This window comes from Amyelois transitella, chromosome 7 (genome assembly GCF_032362555.1).
Source record: "Amyelois transitella isolate CPQ chromosome 7, ilAmyTran1.1, whole genome shotgun sequence".
In the NCBI taxonomy this organism is placed as follows: domain Eukaryota; kingdom Metazoa; phylum Arthropoda; class Insecta; order Lepidoptera; family Pyralidae; genus Amyelois; species Amyelois transitella.
The window spans coordinates 6,854,503-6,874,061 of NC_083510.1; the positions used below are offsets into that span (position 1 = coordinate 6,854,503).

Sequence of the window (19,559 nt, forward strand, 5' to 3'; positions counted from 1 at the left end):
AACAGACAAGAAATTAAAAGAAATATTTTTGCTTTCTATTAAGTATTCATTCTAAGTGTCCCTCTATCCATTTCAGTCAAAAATACTAAATGTACAGACAAAATATTTTTACTGTTTTATTATAGTATAGATTATGTTAGACTTTTACACACCATAGTGTGTAGAAGTATTTTTCTATCTTGCCCTTGTAATATACTACCAATCTTACTAGTAGTAGCTACCGATGGGGTCAAAAAGTCCTTGAGTGAAGACCATATACCGGAAAGCGCAGCGAAGGACCCTTCAAAGATGGACCGATGATCTCCAATAGAGCGAAGTGGTAATCAATGGGTGAGGTATATACCTACTTAGCAGTGGTCTTCCTACGGCTGAAGTGATGACGATGATGATGATTGATAGTAAACAGGTTCTGCTGGAGTATGTGCTCTCTGGCATGGCCCAAAAACATTTGATATTTCAGTCAAACTTACTTTTTTTACTTACATATTTTAGGAATTTGCTACAAATATTTTAACCACAGATGCATATTAAAAGAGTAAATATTATTAATTATCCGTGACTGGGTTCTGCCAGGTGGCATATTAATACTTTTTCTAAACCCTTACAGCGCTTCTCACACCATTAGAGGGCCTCGCAAAACGTACCTTAACCATATTGTTGCCACCACTGCCAAGGCCTTCGGAGAACTGGTAGGTTCCTTCAACCTAACTTTCGATACATAACGGTAAGTTACTAACAACTATATGACTTTAATAAAACAAATTTATCGAAAATAAAACAATTTATTGAAACGTGGACATAAACTGTACAAAACTTTCAAAACTTTTTCAAAATAGTTTCACGACACTGATAGACAGGCACAAAATACTACACAATTACACTTAAATAAAGACATCTCACTTGCGTCACGGGTCATGGGTTCGAAAAGAAAAATGTTTTGTTTCTCTAGCGCGTATTTGCTTTTAAAATTTAGAAAAACTCCAATAAGAAAAAAAAAACGTCGCAAGACTGCCCGCTAAAGAAACGCTTCAAGGGAGCTCTCACTTCAAGACTGCAAGGAAGGAATGGAGTAAGCAACTCGAGCATCACCCGACCTCCGCGGATATTTTCGAACCTTTAAATAATTTCCCAGGTCTGCCATAATAACTTTTATATAATCATGCGGCCGCTGTTTTGTGCATCCGCTTCGGTGGCGACGCTACCAGTCGCCTTGGGTTCGCACTGAATACAGTGGCACTTACTAAGTGCAGGCAAATCTTTGTATAAATTCACTTATCCTTTAGCCTCAATATTTTCCAAATCTCAATAGTACATACAGTGGTTGCCTCACTGCATGCAGTTGGCCAGTTCGTGCACGAATGTGACGCGGCGGGTGGCTTTAGGGGCGTGACATCATAGTTCGTCATCGTCGCAACCGGGCTGTAGATCTGACGTTTCCACGGCCACTTCTTCGTAATCTCGTTCTAAAGCTGCCAGGTCTTCCCGTGCTTCTGAAAACTCTCCCTCTTCCATGCCTTCGCCAACGTACCTTAAAAGAAACCAGAAAAGTTAACGTTAAAAGTTAACGTTAAATCCAGATTACGAACAAGAACAATTGCAATATAAGATTGCTCAAATAAAGGCTCTGGATCAAGATGGAAGTGGCATTCAAAGATGGTGATAGGTTGTTACCATGAGCCATACAATCTGCGCGGGAAGAGAAGTAGCACACAAGTACTCCAGACAATTCGTTTCTGTAGTTGCACTATTATAAAGTTCTTCTAGAGGGTTCGTAGACCTGAAGTGATTAAACTCATTTAAACAAAAATACACTCACCAGTGCACAAATGCTCTTTTCGCGTACATGAGGTCGAACTTGTGGTCGAGCTTGCCCCACGCCTCCGAGATGGCCGTCGTGTTGCTGAGCATGGACGCAGCGCGCTTCACTTGCGCCAAGTCGCCGCCTGCCACCACCGACGGAGGCTGGTAATTTATACCCACCTAACAATACAAGACATGGTATAAAAATACAGGTACTAAGTACTTCCTCTTATTGTAGTAGGAACTTATTTGATTGTTGCAGCTTTTTAGCACAAGCTGTACTTCGACACGTTGATAGATCGACTAAATGTGTTTTACAATGCAACCGTGGACAGAATCGGTTTGTTTGGCCTCCAATAAATGACGTGCCTATTGGATTTAGTTGACAGCTCGTCATTTTATGTATTTCGGCATTATCCTAATACGTCGCATTATTATCACTTCTCTTGGCTTAACTAGACAACTTCTACTTGTCTCATGCTGTATTTCGTCACTTTCAGAATTCGTCCGACATTGTACAAGAAGGCATAAAAGGAAAATCCAGATTTTTCTAATATTTTATTATGAACAAAAATAGAAAATATCATTATAAACTGAAACTTAAATTCACGAGTAGCGGATCATGAAATAAATGACAGACCAGAAACGAAAACAATCGTTAAAACAAAAGAAAGTTGGAAAAGACTTAGGGACCCTTCACGCTAGCGTTTGTCCAGCGTCTTTGATAGACCACATGAGTACGCGTCGCATGCGTCGCGTTACTGCAGAGCGTCGCGTCATTGACAAATCGGATACGAACAGGATTGTACATGACACATGACATGCATCGAGCGCCTATGCTGGACAAACGCTAGTGTGACGGGGCTCTTAAAACGTTTACAGCACTTAATAACATGCACTTCATATTTGACATATAATATTTGTTTGTGATTCATAAAATATACTCAGAGAAGCATAAAATAGATTAATAGGAAAAAATGGTTAACAATTATAAACTTGATTGTACATGCTCGACGGACAAATTGCAAAATACAGCATGAGACAAGTACTTACCTAGATGTTGTCTAGTTAAGCCAAGAGACGTGATAATAATGCGACGTATTAAGATAATGCCGAAATACGTAAAATGACGAGCTGTCACCTAAACCGCCTATTGGCATAGTTTCCTCTGTCTAGTTCAAATTATATTTAACAATATGCATATGGACGTAATTTTTTTTACATGAGACAATGTAAAATAGAACTTAAATCTGATACAGGAAACCCACCGAGAAGATTAAGTGGTCAAAAGGTGACAATCAATCCAATATCAAAGGGTTAATATGAAGATCCGTTATATAAGTTAAACGTTGTGGTACTAATGCCAATCAAAATTTGAATTTGACATATAAGAGCATATCAGTGTTGTGAAATAAAAAGTTCCAACCCACCTTGAATCCAGTGGGGCACCAGTCAACAAACCGGATACCAGCCCTGCCCTTCATAGCAGCTATCGCAGCGTTCACATCTTTCGGCACTACATCGCCGCGGTACAGCAAGCAGCACGCCATGTATTTGCCCTCACGAGGGTCGCACTTCACCATTTGGTTCTGTGGCTCGAACAGCTCCGAAGTGATTTCTGATACTGACATGCCTTCGTGGTATGCCTGGGAATATAACATCACCTGACATGCCACGTGGCGTGGTACGCCTTCAGCCAAGTTCATTTTCTTACAAATAAAAATTATATTAAAACAATCTGCGAAAGTTAATTTTTGAACATATTGAAACCTTCCTTTGGAAACTGACATTTTGGCCATCAAGAATCTCAGGAACGGGAGCATTTTAACATTTTAACCTAATTTTAAGTAATCAGTCCTTTCCTAAAATTAAGTAGGTAATAATAATGTTTTGAATAAATATCATATTTGGTCCAACACCAACATCGCCAGCCAACATCGCTTTTGTCCAATTATTTTGTACCTGTGTATCTGTTGTTGTCAGAAGCTTCAAAATTAATACAAAAATATGGATACATTGAAAGAGAAAGTTAATAATTATAATTCTAAATTAGTCCAGTGACAAAGATGGCAAACGACTGAGACAACGAGATTAGCAATCTTTCACGCAGGCTACTCTTAAAGTACCTTATCAGCAGAGACCACAGGTGCGTAAGCAGCGAGAGGAAAGTGTATCCGAGGGTAAGGCACGAGGTTGGTCTGGAACTCTGTCAGGTCCACGTTGAGCGCGCCGTCGAACCGAAGCGACGCCGTGATTGACGACACCACCTGACGAATACAAACCGTAGATACAATCAGGTCAAAATAAATATTTGGTTGCCTTCATATGCTGTGCTTAGAGGTTACAGAGAAAAGGCCTATATTATGCCTAAAGAACAACAAGCATTCCTAGTCATTATAGATTACCGGTTCATGCTACTGTTGGATATTTCCACTCATCGCCTGTTCATTCAGTCATTCAGAATTCTGAATGGGCACATGCTTCGTTTATGGTTAAAGGATAACTAATGATTGGAAAATATACATACCTGTGATATTAACCTGTTGAGGTTTGCATAAGACGGCCTCTCAATGGAGAGACGCCGCCGACAGATATCGTAAATAGCTTCGTTGTCCACCATGAAGGCGCAGTCAGAGTGACCGATTGTGGCATGTGTCGTCAGCACGGCATTGTATGGCTCCACCACTGCTGTTGATACCTGAGGATAAACAGTAGATTAGAGGTCACTTCGAAACGATCCAGATAAACGTCTGAAAATATGACTTGTCATATTTGTATTTCAAGTTACGCTCCCATCTTGGAGCACGTTGTCCTACTTAGAGATGTTTAATGTATGATCGCAGGTAGCTTCCTTTTACTTTAAAAATCATATTAAAATAAAATTAAATGACAGTCACTACATAGTTACCTGTGGCGCTGGATATATTGCAAATTCTAATTTGCTTTTTTTGCCGAACTCATCGGACAATTTTTCCATAAGAAGAGACGTGAAACCTGATCCAGTTCCACCGCCAAATGAGTGGAAAACGAAGAAGCCCTGAGAAAAACATAAAATTAAGCATAGAAAAGTAATGGGTGCACCATCTAGGGCACACAAAAGTATTCTTAGTATCACAGAACTAGGTGTATGGAAAAAAGTGGGAAGAAACTGCAAGTGTCGCTGCAAAAAGGATTTTATTAGAGCTGCCATTCACCAACGTTCCGAACATTCCCGCAATTAGCTCTACTAAGAACCACAAACCTGTAGTCCCGTGCACTGGTCAGCAAGTTTTCGCACTCGCTCCATGACTGGGCCGAGCACCTCTCGCCCGGTGGAGTAGTGTCCTCGCGCGTAGTTGTTCGCTGCATCTTCTTTACCTGTGATCAGCTGTTCAGGGTGATACAGCTGTCGGTATTCTCCGGACCGCACTTCGTCTAAAAGAGAAAAGTATGGTTCACCAAAACATTTTAAGAAATTCTTGTTCTGGTGCAATTTTAAGTAACTTTAGCTCCGACAATAATATCTTCAATGTTATAATATTTGATAATGTACAAAAGAGATATTATGACACCTAGATTAGTTTTACCCACTAGGTACACGATTTTTGCTATCTATCTATTTCCAACAGGCCAGCAAGCTCCTGTCAGAGCAGATTCCGTGTTACAAGCAAACCGTTATACTCTTATTAAAAAAACTAACCAATCACAGTAGCCTCCAAGTCTACCATCACCACCCTAGGTACCATCTTCCCCCGGTCCGCCTCAGAAAAGAACGTGTTGAAGCAAGAGTCTCCCGAGTTGACGTCGGTCTCGCAGGCCGGCAGGGTGCCGTCGGGGCGGATCCCGTGCTCCAGGCAGTACAGCTGCCAGCACGCCACCCCCATCTGGACCCCGGCTTGGCCGACGTGCACCGAAATGCACTCCCTCTGCTCGCGTATAAAAAAACATCACATTATTGTTTTTAATCTATCAGTATTCATATTTGACTGATATAAACAACTGTCAAGCATCCCGTCTATCACACAAATTCCATTGAGTTGTCCCACGGTAACGGCCATGTCAGACGACTTCATGCGTCTTCACGTGACTACGACTGCTTTGTCAAAAACAAACATCAAAGAAGTCAATTAACCGACTTCGATATGGTCGAAATTCTTGATTCATTGCAATATTTTGACAAGATACTGTTAATAAGTACATCATGGCATCCATTGAAAGTATTCACTTACGCAAGTCTTGAAATAGTTACAAAAGCACACTCACCACCTAAATGATGGCTTGATATCGCTTCACATTTGGTTTTTATCCCGTAAGTACAAATTTAAAACATAAGATGTAGTTTCATAAACATTTCTTGTTGTAGATAAAATATTTATATAAATCAAAAGTGAAGTAATTAGAAAAATATACCATTATCCTTTTTACCATGGAAATGAATAACCAAGACTCCCCATAATAGCTAGATGGAAACTGATGGAACAACCCGGAAGAGGGAAATATCTAAGAAAAATATAAAAATATACTTACCATTATGGACACTGATAATTTTGTTTATTCTGATATAAAAATAAATATAAAAACTGATTAAAATATCAATAAATCGCTACAAAAATTTTACTGGAACTGAAATTTTGAAAAAAATGCGAATCAGTGCCCTCTTGATGGGCCGGATGGATCGTTTATTAATTTTTATTCCGTTTTTGAATTTTGTTGTTCAATAAATAAAAACTTTCAATTGCCAGTAGTGTCTAGTTATTTTGAAAATTATAACAAGGAGGCTTATATCTATACCTTAAGATGGAGAGAGGGAATTTTGAGCCATATTTATAAAATACCTTTGATTTATTAGTCCTTATTCCTTACGGATTTGATATTCATTGATAGTTTCGAAAAATCTGAAGGTTGTTTAATTCTTTAAAAGTCTTAATGATTAAGAAACCTACAATATATTTCAAAGTAATATTGGTATGCAATTCAATTCTTGATCGTTTAAGACAAAAGATGAACCTGTCCACGTAAATTAAAAAAATTCTGGTCTGTGGTCACAAAGCCGAGGGTGGAGAGTATTTATACGTTGCAAGTAGGGCACTGAGTTGGGGTCCTCCCCCATAACTATTAGGGCACAATGGCAGATCGATGGGACCAACCGTTGGGCAGGGTGCGTCTGTGTCTGGACCCTTACGATATTATGTTATTTAATTCACTCTTTTATCCTCGCTAGAAATCTAACAAGAGTTGGTAGCTTGAGTTTGTATTCTTAGCATATTAAATCAGTTTTCTAATAGTTACCTATGTTTTTTATACTTATTTTTAATATACACATAAAATCACGCTTATTCCCCGAAAGGGTAGGCAGAGACTACGTCATTCCAATTGCCACGACCTTTAACGATTACGATTTATAACATTTCGTGTTCACATTGCAAGAACATTGTTATGCTATTTTATGAAATCTGCAAAAAAGAGTTTAGCCGGAAAAAAATTGGATATCTATGTTTTATTATCAAAGATAATTAAGTTCCTAGTTTAATTTTAATATAAAGGTACCTAAACTTACCCAAATTTTCATACGAGTACAAAATGTCAATTGAATTTAAATTTACACAGGATTGTATTGTAATTTCCATTGTATTAACAAAAATATTATAAAGTGATGGTTAATATACCTACAAGTATGCCTTGTATACTTAAATAATGCTTTTCTTAATCGAAAAGTCGTTTTATCCTTGTTTTCTTCGAAGTCAAACATTAATTTGTTATATCGGTAAGTAGAACTAGCCGGGATTAGCAATAAAGAAAAAATCTGATTTAGAAAACCAGAAATAGAAGTAGCCTTCGTCATTCCTGTAGGTCTACTACCTGTTAACCTCTAAACGTGATTAAAATCGGTCCAGCAGGTAGTTTTGAGTTAATTCTTTACAGGCATACTTATATAAAACTTATCACCTGGATATAAATAAGATAAAATACAATCTATACTAATATTATAAAGCTGAAGAGTTTGTTTTGTTTGTTTATTTGTTTGTTTGTTTGTTTAAACGCGCTAATCTCAGAAACTACTGAACCGATTTGAATAATTCTTTCACTGTTAGATAGTCTATTTATCGAGGAAGGCTATAGGCTACATTTTATCCCGGATTTCCTACGGGAAACGTCAACAATGCAGGTGTAAGTTGAATGAGTCGGCCATCTGCGAGCTTTCCACGCGAACGCTGCGCAAACCAACAAAGATATAGTAAAACAATGTACTAAAGATGTGAAGTACTCATTTTTTGCCACAAAAAAGTCCGCAAGAGCATATATCTATCTCTTAAGGTTTACTTACAATAACCACTTTTATGTTCATTTTTTAAGATTATTTTTTCATTATAAACATGAGTTATTTTGAAACCAATTTTCTTTAATTCAGTATTAATCCTTATCCAAATAATTATGTTTATTACTTTCGGCTTTTCATGTAGACTAAAATTGCCATTTACAGTATATAAATCAGACGAATAGGTTTTGAGATATAGTCGTTATAAGCAATTTGCAGCGAAACATTTAATACGGCGAACCAGCGTTCTTTCTAATACGCGTGACCGCCTGACCTTTTATTTATTAAAATCGGACCAATAGTTTTGGAGATATATGCTAACATTGGTTTGCACAAACAAACACACAAACGCACAACCTCTCACCCTAAACGCATACATACGGTCTCCGTTCGGTCGCGGGTAATTATGTGGGTCAAGTCGTCGCCAAGTCGCATAATAATTAGCAGCTATAATTGATAAAGCCGAGGAGGATGTTTGCAAAAATAAATATTATGCCCAAAATAACTATTCCACGCGGACGAAGTCGCGGGCACAGCTAGTAAATTATATAAGTTCCGTACTTTAAAGGGAAAAACGGGACCTTATTACTAAACCTCTGTCTGTCTGTCCATCTGTGTGTCACCAGGCTGTATCTTATAAATCGGGATAATAAAAAGTTGAACTTTCACTGTATTTTCGTTGCCGATATAACAGCAAATGCTAAAAATTAAACAAATTAAAATATTTATGTACAGTAAACGCATATTTTTTCTTATTTTTTACTCAATATTAATACGGTAAAGAAGTGCCGTGTGTCGAAGTCCCAGCACTATAGAACTAGTCCACTCCATCTCTTTCCCATGGATGTCGTAACAGGCGACTAAGGGATAGGCTTACAAACTTGAGATTGTTCTGGTAGTCGTAGGCGATGGGCCAGCGACCTGGCACTATTTGAATCTCAAATCCATTATAAAGTCATACGCGCATAGACGTCATAATAGGTAGAAGTGAATAATAAAATTTAAGAGAAAACGTGATGATGTTACAGAACCCTTCGAACGTCCGACTCGCACTTGTCGGTTTTTTATAATTATACCGCAACAACTTTACAGCGGTTGACATAAATCATATTATTGTCTTTTTAACACACGACTCAGTCACAGTCGAGTGTCGCGACTGTTAGCCTCCAAAACATGCATTCACATGCAAATTTTATAATAGTCGCGTATGTTTTTGAATAAATGATCACCTCGGCTTGTGAGTAAACAGTCGGAAAGAAGCGTAGCATTGATTTACTACGGTGGGTTACAATTTCGGGGCTAAGCAAATCGCATTTCGTTATTTCATGTCACTGACTAATCCATGTGAATAATCAGTATTTCCTGTCATTAAATTTAACGAATAAATGAAACTGAATTAATTATGACCCGCTTAGGTATATGTCCTTAAAACAATAAACTAAATAATATACAAATTTGATTCAATAAACTACATAAACATGCGGTAATGATTTTAAAGAATTTAACTAGAGGAATCAAATACCTAATGAACATACTTACCCACAACGGAGATCGTTGAAGTCTTTTTCTCACATTTTTGGGTTTCCCTGATTATAGTATATGTAGGTTTATTAGATAGCTAGCTCTTATGTGTAACTAATTTCTTATAAGATATTGTTTTGAAATGCTCAACTACTTTTTTTATTTTCTTAAAATTTTATAGAATGACTGTCCTTGGTGTACTATATCAAGCTTTCCCTAGATACTCGTAACAAGAAGCCGGTTTTAAAGTTACGTAGAAGTCTTTTTATGGTCGATAAATGAACTACATCATTTTATTCCTTTCCCAATAAACATATTTTTGTGTGATTAATGCTACATTGACGAACTCTATCACTGTACTTGAAAGTGTTTCGTAGTTTTCGTGTAAGATTTTTTATTAAACTTATTAATTTATTGATGCGTATAAATATTTTATTAAGTAGGTACTTTCTTAGATCAACATTATTTTTTTTTGTTATCCTATTCAAATCCCTTAATATGATTTTGATAGTTATTCTCTTCATAAAAAACGTTTTAAATATTTTCGCACATTCACTTTTTCCTCCGCTATTCTAGATGCTATCCGAATGCATTAGCAACTATTGCGAAGATAACGATCCGACCTCAATCCTATCAGAGATCACATCTCCTGTAATGCGCAGGCATAGATCACATCTACCCTTCTGCTATTTGTCACATTTGGCCGTAAATATTAAAACATTTTTACTATATTTATTCCATCAAAATAAATACGTTTATAAAATCTAGAAGTAACTTCTAAATTTATTTCCTTTAAAGTGTCTACTCCTCCCGGATAGAGGAGTGATTTCATGCATGTTTATAATCATATCATTTTAAGAGGATCACACTAGGTATACACGACCTTATCCCTTACGGGGTAGACAGAACGAACTCTCGAAAACACCGAAAAGCCACGTTATGCTGTATGGCTTAATGACCTAATTGAGATTCAAATAGTGACAATTCGTTAAAAAATTTTGTCACAAGGTACGGTAGGTGCACACGAGTTGAATGTGGCATGCATTCGAATCCTATGCACCTACCATACCTATATTTTTTTATATTTTAAATATAATAAGAATTACACAGCCGAATGACAATCCACAGCAACAATGCATGAAGGTGTGGGCAAAATGAAAAATCCCATTTTATCCATGGAGGCGGAATAATGACCGCTTTTTACCGGTTTAATCTGGATCAGATAAGTGCGGAACCCCAATGCGATGCGCGTTTGATATTCATGATCATTCCCTGCGGATTTCCAAGGGATTTTGTAGATCAAAAGGATGTACAGACATACGATACATGTTTTGATTAATTAAAGGAATAAATGATTATGATAAAAAAAAACTTGTCAACGAGTTTTATACCTATCCTCTAAGATGAAGATAATTTTTTTTTACTTTGACGCTGTATTTTCAATGAATAAACATTTTTGGTGTCAAAATTAAAACTGGAAATTCACGGAATGTATTAAATTAATTATTAAATTAAGTGTATTCCATCATATTATTAACGAATATATATTGTTTTAGGACCTTATCATCATCCTTATTGTGTAAAATATACGCCCGAGAAATTAATTCCTTCTTATAAGGTAATTAACTAAATACTTTGATAATTTTACAAACTTATTTAACAAAAGAATTAAAAGGAGTAGTTAGCGGGAGATAAAGTAAACAGTAGCTTGGTTCTCTACAATCGTAATAAAAGCCGGTAATTAAATCTTAAGGGAGCTCGTGCTCCCTACGAGGGAGGGGCGCACAATAGCGCCAGGTGCGGCGCCACAAAAGATTTACTGACTTTATTTTCTGTGTGATTTCCTATTTTATAAATGACAGACATTTGCTTACCTATTAATTTTTTAAACTGAAACCATGATAATAATTGTACTGCCTATTTTCTAATTCTAATACATTATTTTACTTGTGCAAATACGTTACTTGATATGCAAAATGCTCTAGGTTATCTGGAAAAAATTACATAATGTAAAGCATTATGTAATTTTTTAGGCCGCAATATCAAAATTTTTTTTGTGGTAGTTCTCATACATACAACATATATCAGGTCTAAATTCCTGCGGGGTAGATAGAGCCAACAGTCTAGAAAAACTGAAAGGCCACGTTCAGCTGTGTGGTAGTTCCCATGTGCAATAAAAAGGAAATGCAATTTCATTATACTACGATGTTAAAAACTGTAATAGATCTTGATTGCAATTATATTTTAAAAAGGATTTTCTGTTTTTCTGTGAAGATGTTTTCAATGTTCGATCTACTCGGGGTGATTTATAATTCTTGTGGTTTATACGTTAGGAAAATCTTGATATTAATTTTGTCTAGGCCGATAATGATAGGTATTTTATTTCATGACGAAATAGGTAGGTACATAGTTACTTTACAATACCCGAATAGAATCCACTAACTATACTCAAACTATTTGACCGATTGTGTCGGTGTCAAACCGTTTACCCTTATCGCTATACAATGGCTCCCATCTGCCACGATGCATCGCTGCATCGAGAACAATGCACTTCATTCATGCGCAGGATTTTTATCGAAAAAATAGATTTTAGGCCAAAAAACATGGTGACGGTTTTAGCAGGGGGACCACTGTCATAATCCATTGGTTTATGATTTTACATATTTTTTTATATGTAATTAGAAATTAAAAGTAGTTGCAATTAGAAATTTGAATTTAAATATGAGTTCATGTTAAATAACTGACTGATTTATGAAATTAATTAATTATCATTTGCCCTGTCTATCATTTTTCCGGGATCCATCGTTACTGGATCATTGGGGAAGGAATACACCAGCTTTTGATCACGACCGAAGTGGAAAGGTTAAGTCAACAAATCAACTGCTTGGAGGGATTGCTGCCTGGCCTTCTAGAACATATATACATAAATATAGGCCACGATCAGCTGTTTGGCTTACTAATAGAATTGAGAATCATATAAGGTGACAGGTTGCAAGTCCGTCGCCTTAAGAAGAATCCTAAGTTTATAAGCCTTTCACTTAGGAAAGAGATGAAATGGTCCTATTATTTTTCTATTGGTGCCGGGAACCACACGGCTCCTTCTAGAACAAATCTGAACCAGAACCTCATTTGAAGTTTGACCAAAGTTTTATATCATGTATTTATTTTTATTATCTTCCGATGAAAATAAATAAGTATTTGTTTCTTAAATGTCATAGCAACTTTCTTCTTAAGGTGTAGGTATACCTAATAAACCCACTTCAAAAGCTTACTACAGCTTTAATATTATGATTTTCAAAAAAATAAAAATACTTACTCAATTCAAAATCAGCGTGATAAGTTTTTCATTTGTTCTTGTTAACTTGGTACTAAACAAATGAAAATATATCTATCAAATATTCACCATGAAATGATCTCACAGAAGTTGTCACAATAGTTCCGCGGTGTGAAGAGCGTGACATCGGTGAATTGGGCGATTCTCTACGCGTGGGTGGTACTCGGAAATTGGCTTCTGCTGACTTATACACTTAGTTTGACATGTCATTTAACGCATGTTAAATGTTATTTAGTAGGAACACATTAGTTAACAATTTCATAGGGATAAATTACATATAATATTTATATAAATGAGGAAACAAATTGACCGATATATCGACATAACTGTTTAAGCTGTGCATTATGGTGGAACTTAGGTTCTACACTAAGCGAGGATTTTACAAAATTTTACTCGGGACGTACTTTATAGTAAGTAGGTACTCGTATTTGAATTTGATTCTCATGAAAAGTGATCAACATTAAAAAAACCGTGTGAATTTCAACAAATATCGCACTTATTTAATCCTAAAGTGACAAAAAATTGCCTCATCATAATAAATGCACTTTGGACCACTAAAAATGACACGCCCGACTTCAAGTGGGATATTGTTGACGATTACACAATATTTAAAAAGGCATTACAAGTAGTTATTATAGGGTTAATTGTTATAATATGTCGCGTGTGAAAATTTTATACTTTTGTACGAGTACCATTTTGTAGTATATCTCTCATCATTGCGTATTCCCAATTGCTCCCTCCACCACGATGCTTCAAGGCCTATGCCTTGAAGCATCGTGGTGGAGGACCCTATGGTCCGCTTGCCGACCTGTTCTTTCCACTTTGTCTGGTTCGCTCCGTTTTCAGTTCTTTTCATTAAAAGTACCTAATTTTTACTACCTACTACATTAACAATAGTTTTATTTGATCATACATCAGACATATTCATACTAAACACACGGTTAAAAACATACCAGTAATTTGCACATTTTACATACATATTACAATCGTCTATATCCCTTGCGGGCTAGATAGAGCCAACAGTCTTGAAAATACTGAAAGGCCCCGTTCAGCTGTATGGCTTAGGTAGGTACTAACTGATAGAATGGGTGGATCAAATAATCGTAGTAATAGCTCGCTAGCCCATCTCCTATAAGTAGAATCACATATTTTGTTTAAGTGTAAGTATTATGCGTTAAAGTTTTTAGACTGCGTACTCATGAGCATTCTTTATTTTCAAGACAGTTGAAAAACGCTGAAGAATACTGACCAACCACCACGCACGCTACCAAATAACAACCTATCATCGATAACCTCTTTATGAAAGACATTTACCAACTTGTTTTAGAAAAATCTAATCATTACAATAACCATACTTGAAGAGGCGTTTTATATCTCAATTAGTCGCCACGCATGGCGTGTCTAAGTGTAAACACGCGACTCGCACACGCCCGACGCGCGCCCGCGCTTACCCGCACACGCCGACACCGATCTGACACCAATCTGCCACTAATCGTTCTTGTATAAACAAACTTCATTTATTATACAACATATTACTAAAATTATTTAAATTTAATTAAAAATTTAAAGAAGTACGACATTATTGAGCTTTCTTTTAACTCCTTAAGGTTATGTACACAAACAGAAGATGTCATTTTTTTATAACAATAAGTAACGATAACAAAACAAATTAGTGTAGATAATCTACAGACAAGATGAAAACAATATTTCTACAGCATTCGCAGACATGAGAACATTAAAAAGTCAAATATTATTTATTAATAAGCAATAGGTACAACATTTATATCTGTTTCACTACAGGCTCTTATATATTCATTTATATAGGTACATCGGCTATACATTCATTCTTTTTTTTAACTTTCGTAGTATAAAGTAATACCTTTTAAAGTTTTCCGTCAATTTACTTCTGATTGTAAACAAATAAAATTATATTTTGAGCATGTATCAAACTAGATGGATGTACAGATGCGCTCTTCACGTCAATGACGTCATTGCTATTATAAACAAACACACAATGCAGTTGGTTTTCGATCAACTTCAAGAGGCAAAGGGAACTACAAAGTACCAAATGTTATATTAACTTTTTAAATGCAACTTAGGGCTCGCTCTGACTTAACAATTTACAGGAATTTAAACCCTTCGGATTCTAAGTCTAAGATTTAAATAATAGTTATTTTTTTTAATATTCATGATACTTAATTTCAGTAAAGACTCATGAATTAAAAAATATGTAATGTAGTATAATGACATTAAACAAGTATTTACTGGATTACCTAATATGATGATCAGTGTAAGTTTAGGACACAAAAACATTTTTAAATTTTGTTAAAAGCTCTAACTTCATATTTAATTTTATTTACTGTTCGATAGATTTTGGAAATTTCATTAATTCAACAAATATATAATAACAATTCCTCACCGGGGATTATTTAATATTTGTACAACGTCAAACCAAAAGCCTGCACCCTTGTTTAGGAACAAATATAAATAGGTCCCTCTAACGTTCTAACGCCAACTTCTATAGAGAGTTAGCACGAGCTCAAGATAAAATAGTTTACAAATCAATAATATTGGAATGGCTTTAGGTTCATTTTACTATACCGATACCGAAATATTGAGTAGAAACATTTTATTGTCAGCCAATTTGTGGTCCTGCCGATTCATCTTTCGGTATTAGGCAGAGAATGACAGAATGGATTTTATTACACCCATTTAACACAATGGTTGCCACCATAGTAGTTATGAATAAATTCTAAACAAGGAGCAAGTTATATATAAGTGTTGGTATGATCATCAATATCTAGCTGTTTAGATACTCGTAATAACTTAAGAATGTACCTACCTATATACTTAAGTCAAACAAAAATACACCTACTAGCCTTACATAGTACTGGTTTTAGGATCCAAATACAAAATTCTGACAGGCTTACATAATTTGTCTGACACTTGGCAGTATTTTCATATTCTCAATATTACAAAAGTAATAATAAAAGACTTGAGTTAATTTAAAAAATACAATAGCAATGAATAGCCCCACTGAACAGCACTTTAAAAAACTTAAACAAACCGTAATATTGGTTTACCGGACTAAACAAACACTACTCGTTGCCCCCAGCTATGCTCGGGATAGATGAATATTAAACAAGACATGACAAACAGACAGACAACGCAATTAGCCCCAGGTTACTCTGGACATACGATACAACATGTGGATGGTATTTGATTAGTTTCAATGGTTTTTTTTTAATATAGGTACCAATTTGAGGCTGGAGGATGTATGTATGTTTGTTTGGTGAGAAAAAGTGTTTTAAGCTTGTCAAAAATTCAATTCAATTATTACATGGAATGTAAAGGTTTCAGATAAAACACAATCTCAGCAACTATAAGGATTTAAAAAAAATATCTACAAATTCAAAATGTATTTATTAGTTAGGTATTTTTTATGACAGGTTATAGGTAAGTACATATACGATTTGATTGTCATAGTCAGATCAAAGAAACGGTCGGTTGGATAAAAGTACCTAGATAAGTAAAAAATATTTATCCCCAAAGACATCCAGGTTAACTATATTATGTATAACTTTCTAATATGTGCCAAAATAGACGCCTTACTCTTATGCATCAGTCGATCACTAATAGTGTTTCTGTATATAAGGGTGCACAAATATAAGGGATTAAAGATTTGCCACCGCAGTTGTAACACGTGATTAGGGGAAGATAGATTCATTTCATTACTTGTTTAATGTTTACTGAACTAGTCGGTGAATGTATGGTATTGACCATTATTTTAATTGTCATGCTGATATAATGACTTAGCAATAAACACTAACTTAAGATAAAGAGGTTTTCATATTTTACAGCAACAAAGCGTATTAAACTCGATGCCAGAACATAAAATCAATTCTTCACATACATGTCACGACTTGTCCCTTTACTTATTAGGTAAATAGAGCTAAAATAGTTACAAATAGACTCGATAGCCACGTTAAGTTAGATATACCTTTTTAATTAAAGGAGAATGCCCATAGTTTTAACCTATTGTTTTTAAACTTTTGCCTGGATTTATTTGTATCCACTATAACAACTTACTGTTACCTATTTAAAATGTTATTGTATTAGTAGGTAGTAACTCTGTCGTTTTTTAAGTAATATCATTCACCAATTGTTTTCAAATTAATGTGTCCTACTTGCACATGAAAGAGTCATTTAACGAAATAGACCGTTACGAATTTCCAATGCAAACATTAGTTTTCGTAACTCGATCCAACGGGTGCCCCTATTCTTACCATATAACAAAATGCAGCTCCTATCTCATGAGAATAAGGGCCATAATCGTTGGAAATATTTTAATGTTCAATTGAAAAGGTCCAAAGAATAGGGGTGCCTCATTCACAACTTTTCGCTATTTAGCGGCCATTGTTCCGATTTGATTTATATTCATGATTTTGCTCTTATTATTACAGCAAATCAAGTGTGCTTTATAGGCCCATGTACGTTTAATTGGAGTCAGGGTGTTCTTGTAAACTACGACCAGTTGTTGGTTGTTGCGTAGTGGTGAATATCAATAAACATTTTTTTCTTGTCAGTGCGATAGGCATAGAATAACACGTCAAATAAAAAAAAATCCTTTAAAATATATAGAAAATTTATTCACTACATTTATATTACAAAATACAAAAAAATATGACTAGTTTCGTCTTTGGTTTCGTCAACATACGATTCTAATTATAATAAATTTAATTAGTTACAATCTTTAAAATATAATCTTGTAATATGTTATTGTCGTTGTCATAATTTCATTATAAAATAAAATAAATTATACAAAAAATACAATGACTAGATTTACCTAAAATAAAAAATTTAAATTTGAGCATTTACAACGCTAGGTACTCTATTGTAAAAGTTTCTATAACACCTTTGATCATTATAATAAGAATTATTCTGATAAAAGTTATCACAACTATAGTAATGCCTTTCATTATAATGAAAATTATTTGAATAACTGTCATAATTATTTGTATACTCGTCAGTCTTAGAAGTTCTTCTATTCTTTGCATTTTCAAATGCGTTTTTAAATATTTCATAATTTTTTTGATTAAAATATTCTTCTGAATTGTTCTGATTTATTGGGTACATATCGCTGTAGTTTCCTTCTATTGGAAGAGGTCTTGGATTATAGGGATTTTGCTGAATGAATTCTTCTCCAAAACTAGATGTATTTGTGAAAAATCCAGTTCCAGTTGTCGAAGTAATGCAATTACCACCTTTATTATTGACTGAAACGGTCACATTTCCAACGTTGATTAATACTCCCTCTGAGGTCTGCATAAAATTAGATCCATTAGGGAAAGGTCTACTGAATCCTTGAAAATTTCGGTAGCTTCCATCACTGTTATATTCTTCAGTTTTATTTGGAACTAAAAACATATCCCTGAAGGCATCCTTTGTTATTTTTTCTCCTGCTATAGAATAATTCTGAATTTTCTCATAATTTAAAGATGGCGTTGAACCAGAATTAATGTTATCTAATGACTCTAAAGTTTGGCTCAGAGCAAAAATATAATTGTGGGCGAATCTTAACGTCTCAATTTTAGTTAATTTTGTATCTTCCGGAAAAGTGGGCAAAACACATCTCAATCTGTCTAGAGCCTCATTCAACATGTGCATCCTATTCCTCTCTCTATCGTTAGCTTTCATTCTTCTATTTCTTTTAATCCTCAAAATCTGTGTCGGACTTTTGCACCTTGTCACTCTGTTCTTACCATTAGCATATTTTCTTTTTGGTTTATTTGGATCTTTGGCTTCTTTTTTCTTGGGCTTAATAGGAGTTGAAGTATTGTCAGTTGCTTGAAAGTTATCCTTAAATGTTTTAATATCCAATGGATCTTCAAATGGAAATTCATAGTCATCAGAAAATAATTTCCTTCTTACTTGCGACTTGGTACGTACGAAATGCGTGCCAATATCTTGTTTCACTGGAGTACTGTTCACCGAAGTTGGTGTAGCGAGGGAGTCTGTGAAGGACTTTTCAATGCCGGAATCATTGCTGCAGATGCTGTCATTGAAGTCACAGTAGTCTTCAAAACTAGTATTAAACATTTTCTTTACCTGAAAAGATACATAATTTTTTATCAATTTTTTTATATTTATTTTTGTTCTGAAATTCTATCTATAAGAGACATCTCTTATCAAAAAAATATTAGCACCAAGAATTTATTTATGATTTAGATGCTATTTGAAATAACAATTGTCTTCATTACATACTCGTATATATTTAAATTATAACTAAGTTTGAGTAGCATTAAAAAAACTAAATAGTTATACCAGATGGCAAGACTAGTCCCCACGTCCCTAATGTTTGGTTTGGCACAATTACCGTGTCCAAGCGTGACAGGTGACCGGCAGACCTCGCGTGACGCAGAAGTCAGTTGAACTTTATCACTTCCCACTTCCGGTCTAATTCAGAGGGGTTGTGATTTCCTTTCCGATTGATCGCATTGTTTTTTATTTTGTTCTTATGAATTTAGTAAATTTAGCAAATAATGGTTGGATTTAATTATTTACTTGATCCAAATTTACATGATTTACATTTTCTAATACGAGTAGTAT

The 19,559-nt window shown here is 35.1% G+C and overlaps 2 protein-coding genes across 3 annotated transcripts; both read right to left on the reverse strand.

The window, feature by feature from the left end:
- Nucleotides 1-806: 806 nt before the first annotated feature.
- Nucleotides 807-6,490, reverse strand: LOC106132154 (tubulin alpha chain). Of its 2 annotated transcripts, none has more exons than XM_013331496.2 (9): nucleotides 6,307-6,490; nucleotides 5,480-5,705; nucleotides 5,042-5,214; nucleotides 4,709-4,837; nucleotides 4,328-4,498; nucleotides 3,927-4,067; nucleotides 3,231-3,446; nucleotides 1,817-1,980; nucleotides 807-1,528 (listed from the first exon to the last, which is right to left on the reverse strand). In XM_013331496.2, exons 1-9 carry the CDS (start codon nucleotides 6,307-6,309, stop codon nucleotides 1,393-1,395), a joined length of 1,359 nt encoding a protein of 452 aa, XP_013186950.2. In that variant the 5' UTR covers nucleotides 6,310-6,490; the 3' UTR covers nucleotides 807-1,392. The 2 variants fall into 2 exon arrangements, with proteins under 2 accessions (XP_013186950.2, XP_060801002.1); XM_060945019.1 differs by having other exon boundaries at nucleotides 5,480-5,708.
- An 11,320-nt stretch (nucleotides 6,491-17,810) lies between these two features.
- Nucleotides 17,811-19,049, reverse strand: LOC106132944 (basic helix-loop-helix neural transcription factor TAP). The gene has a single exon (XM_013332520.2). The coding sequence runs from the start codon at nucleotides 19,047-19,049 to the stop codon at nucleotides 17,811-17,813; it is 1,239 nt and encodes a 412-aa protein (XP_013187974.2).
- Between the last annotated feature and the right edge of the window lie 510 nt (nucleotides 19,050-19,559).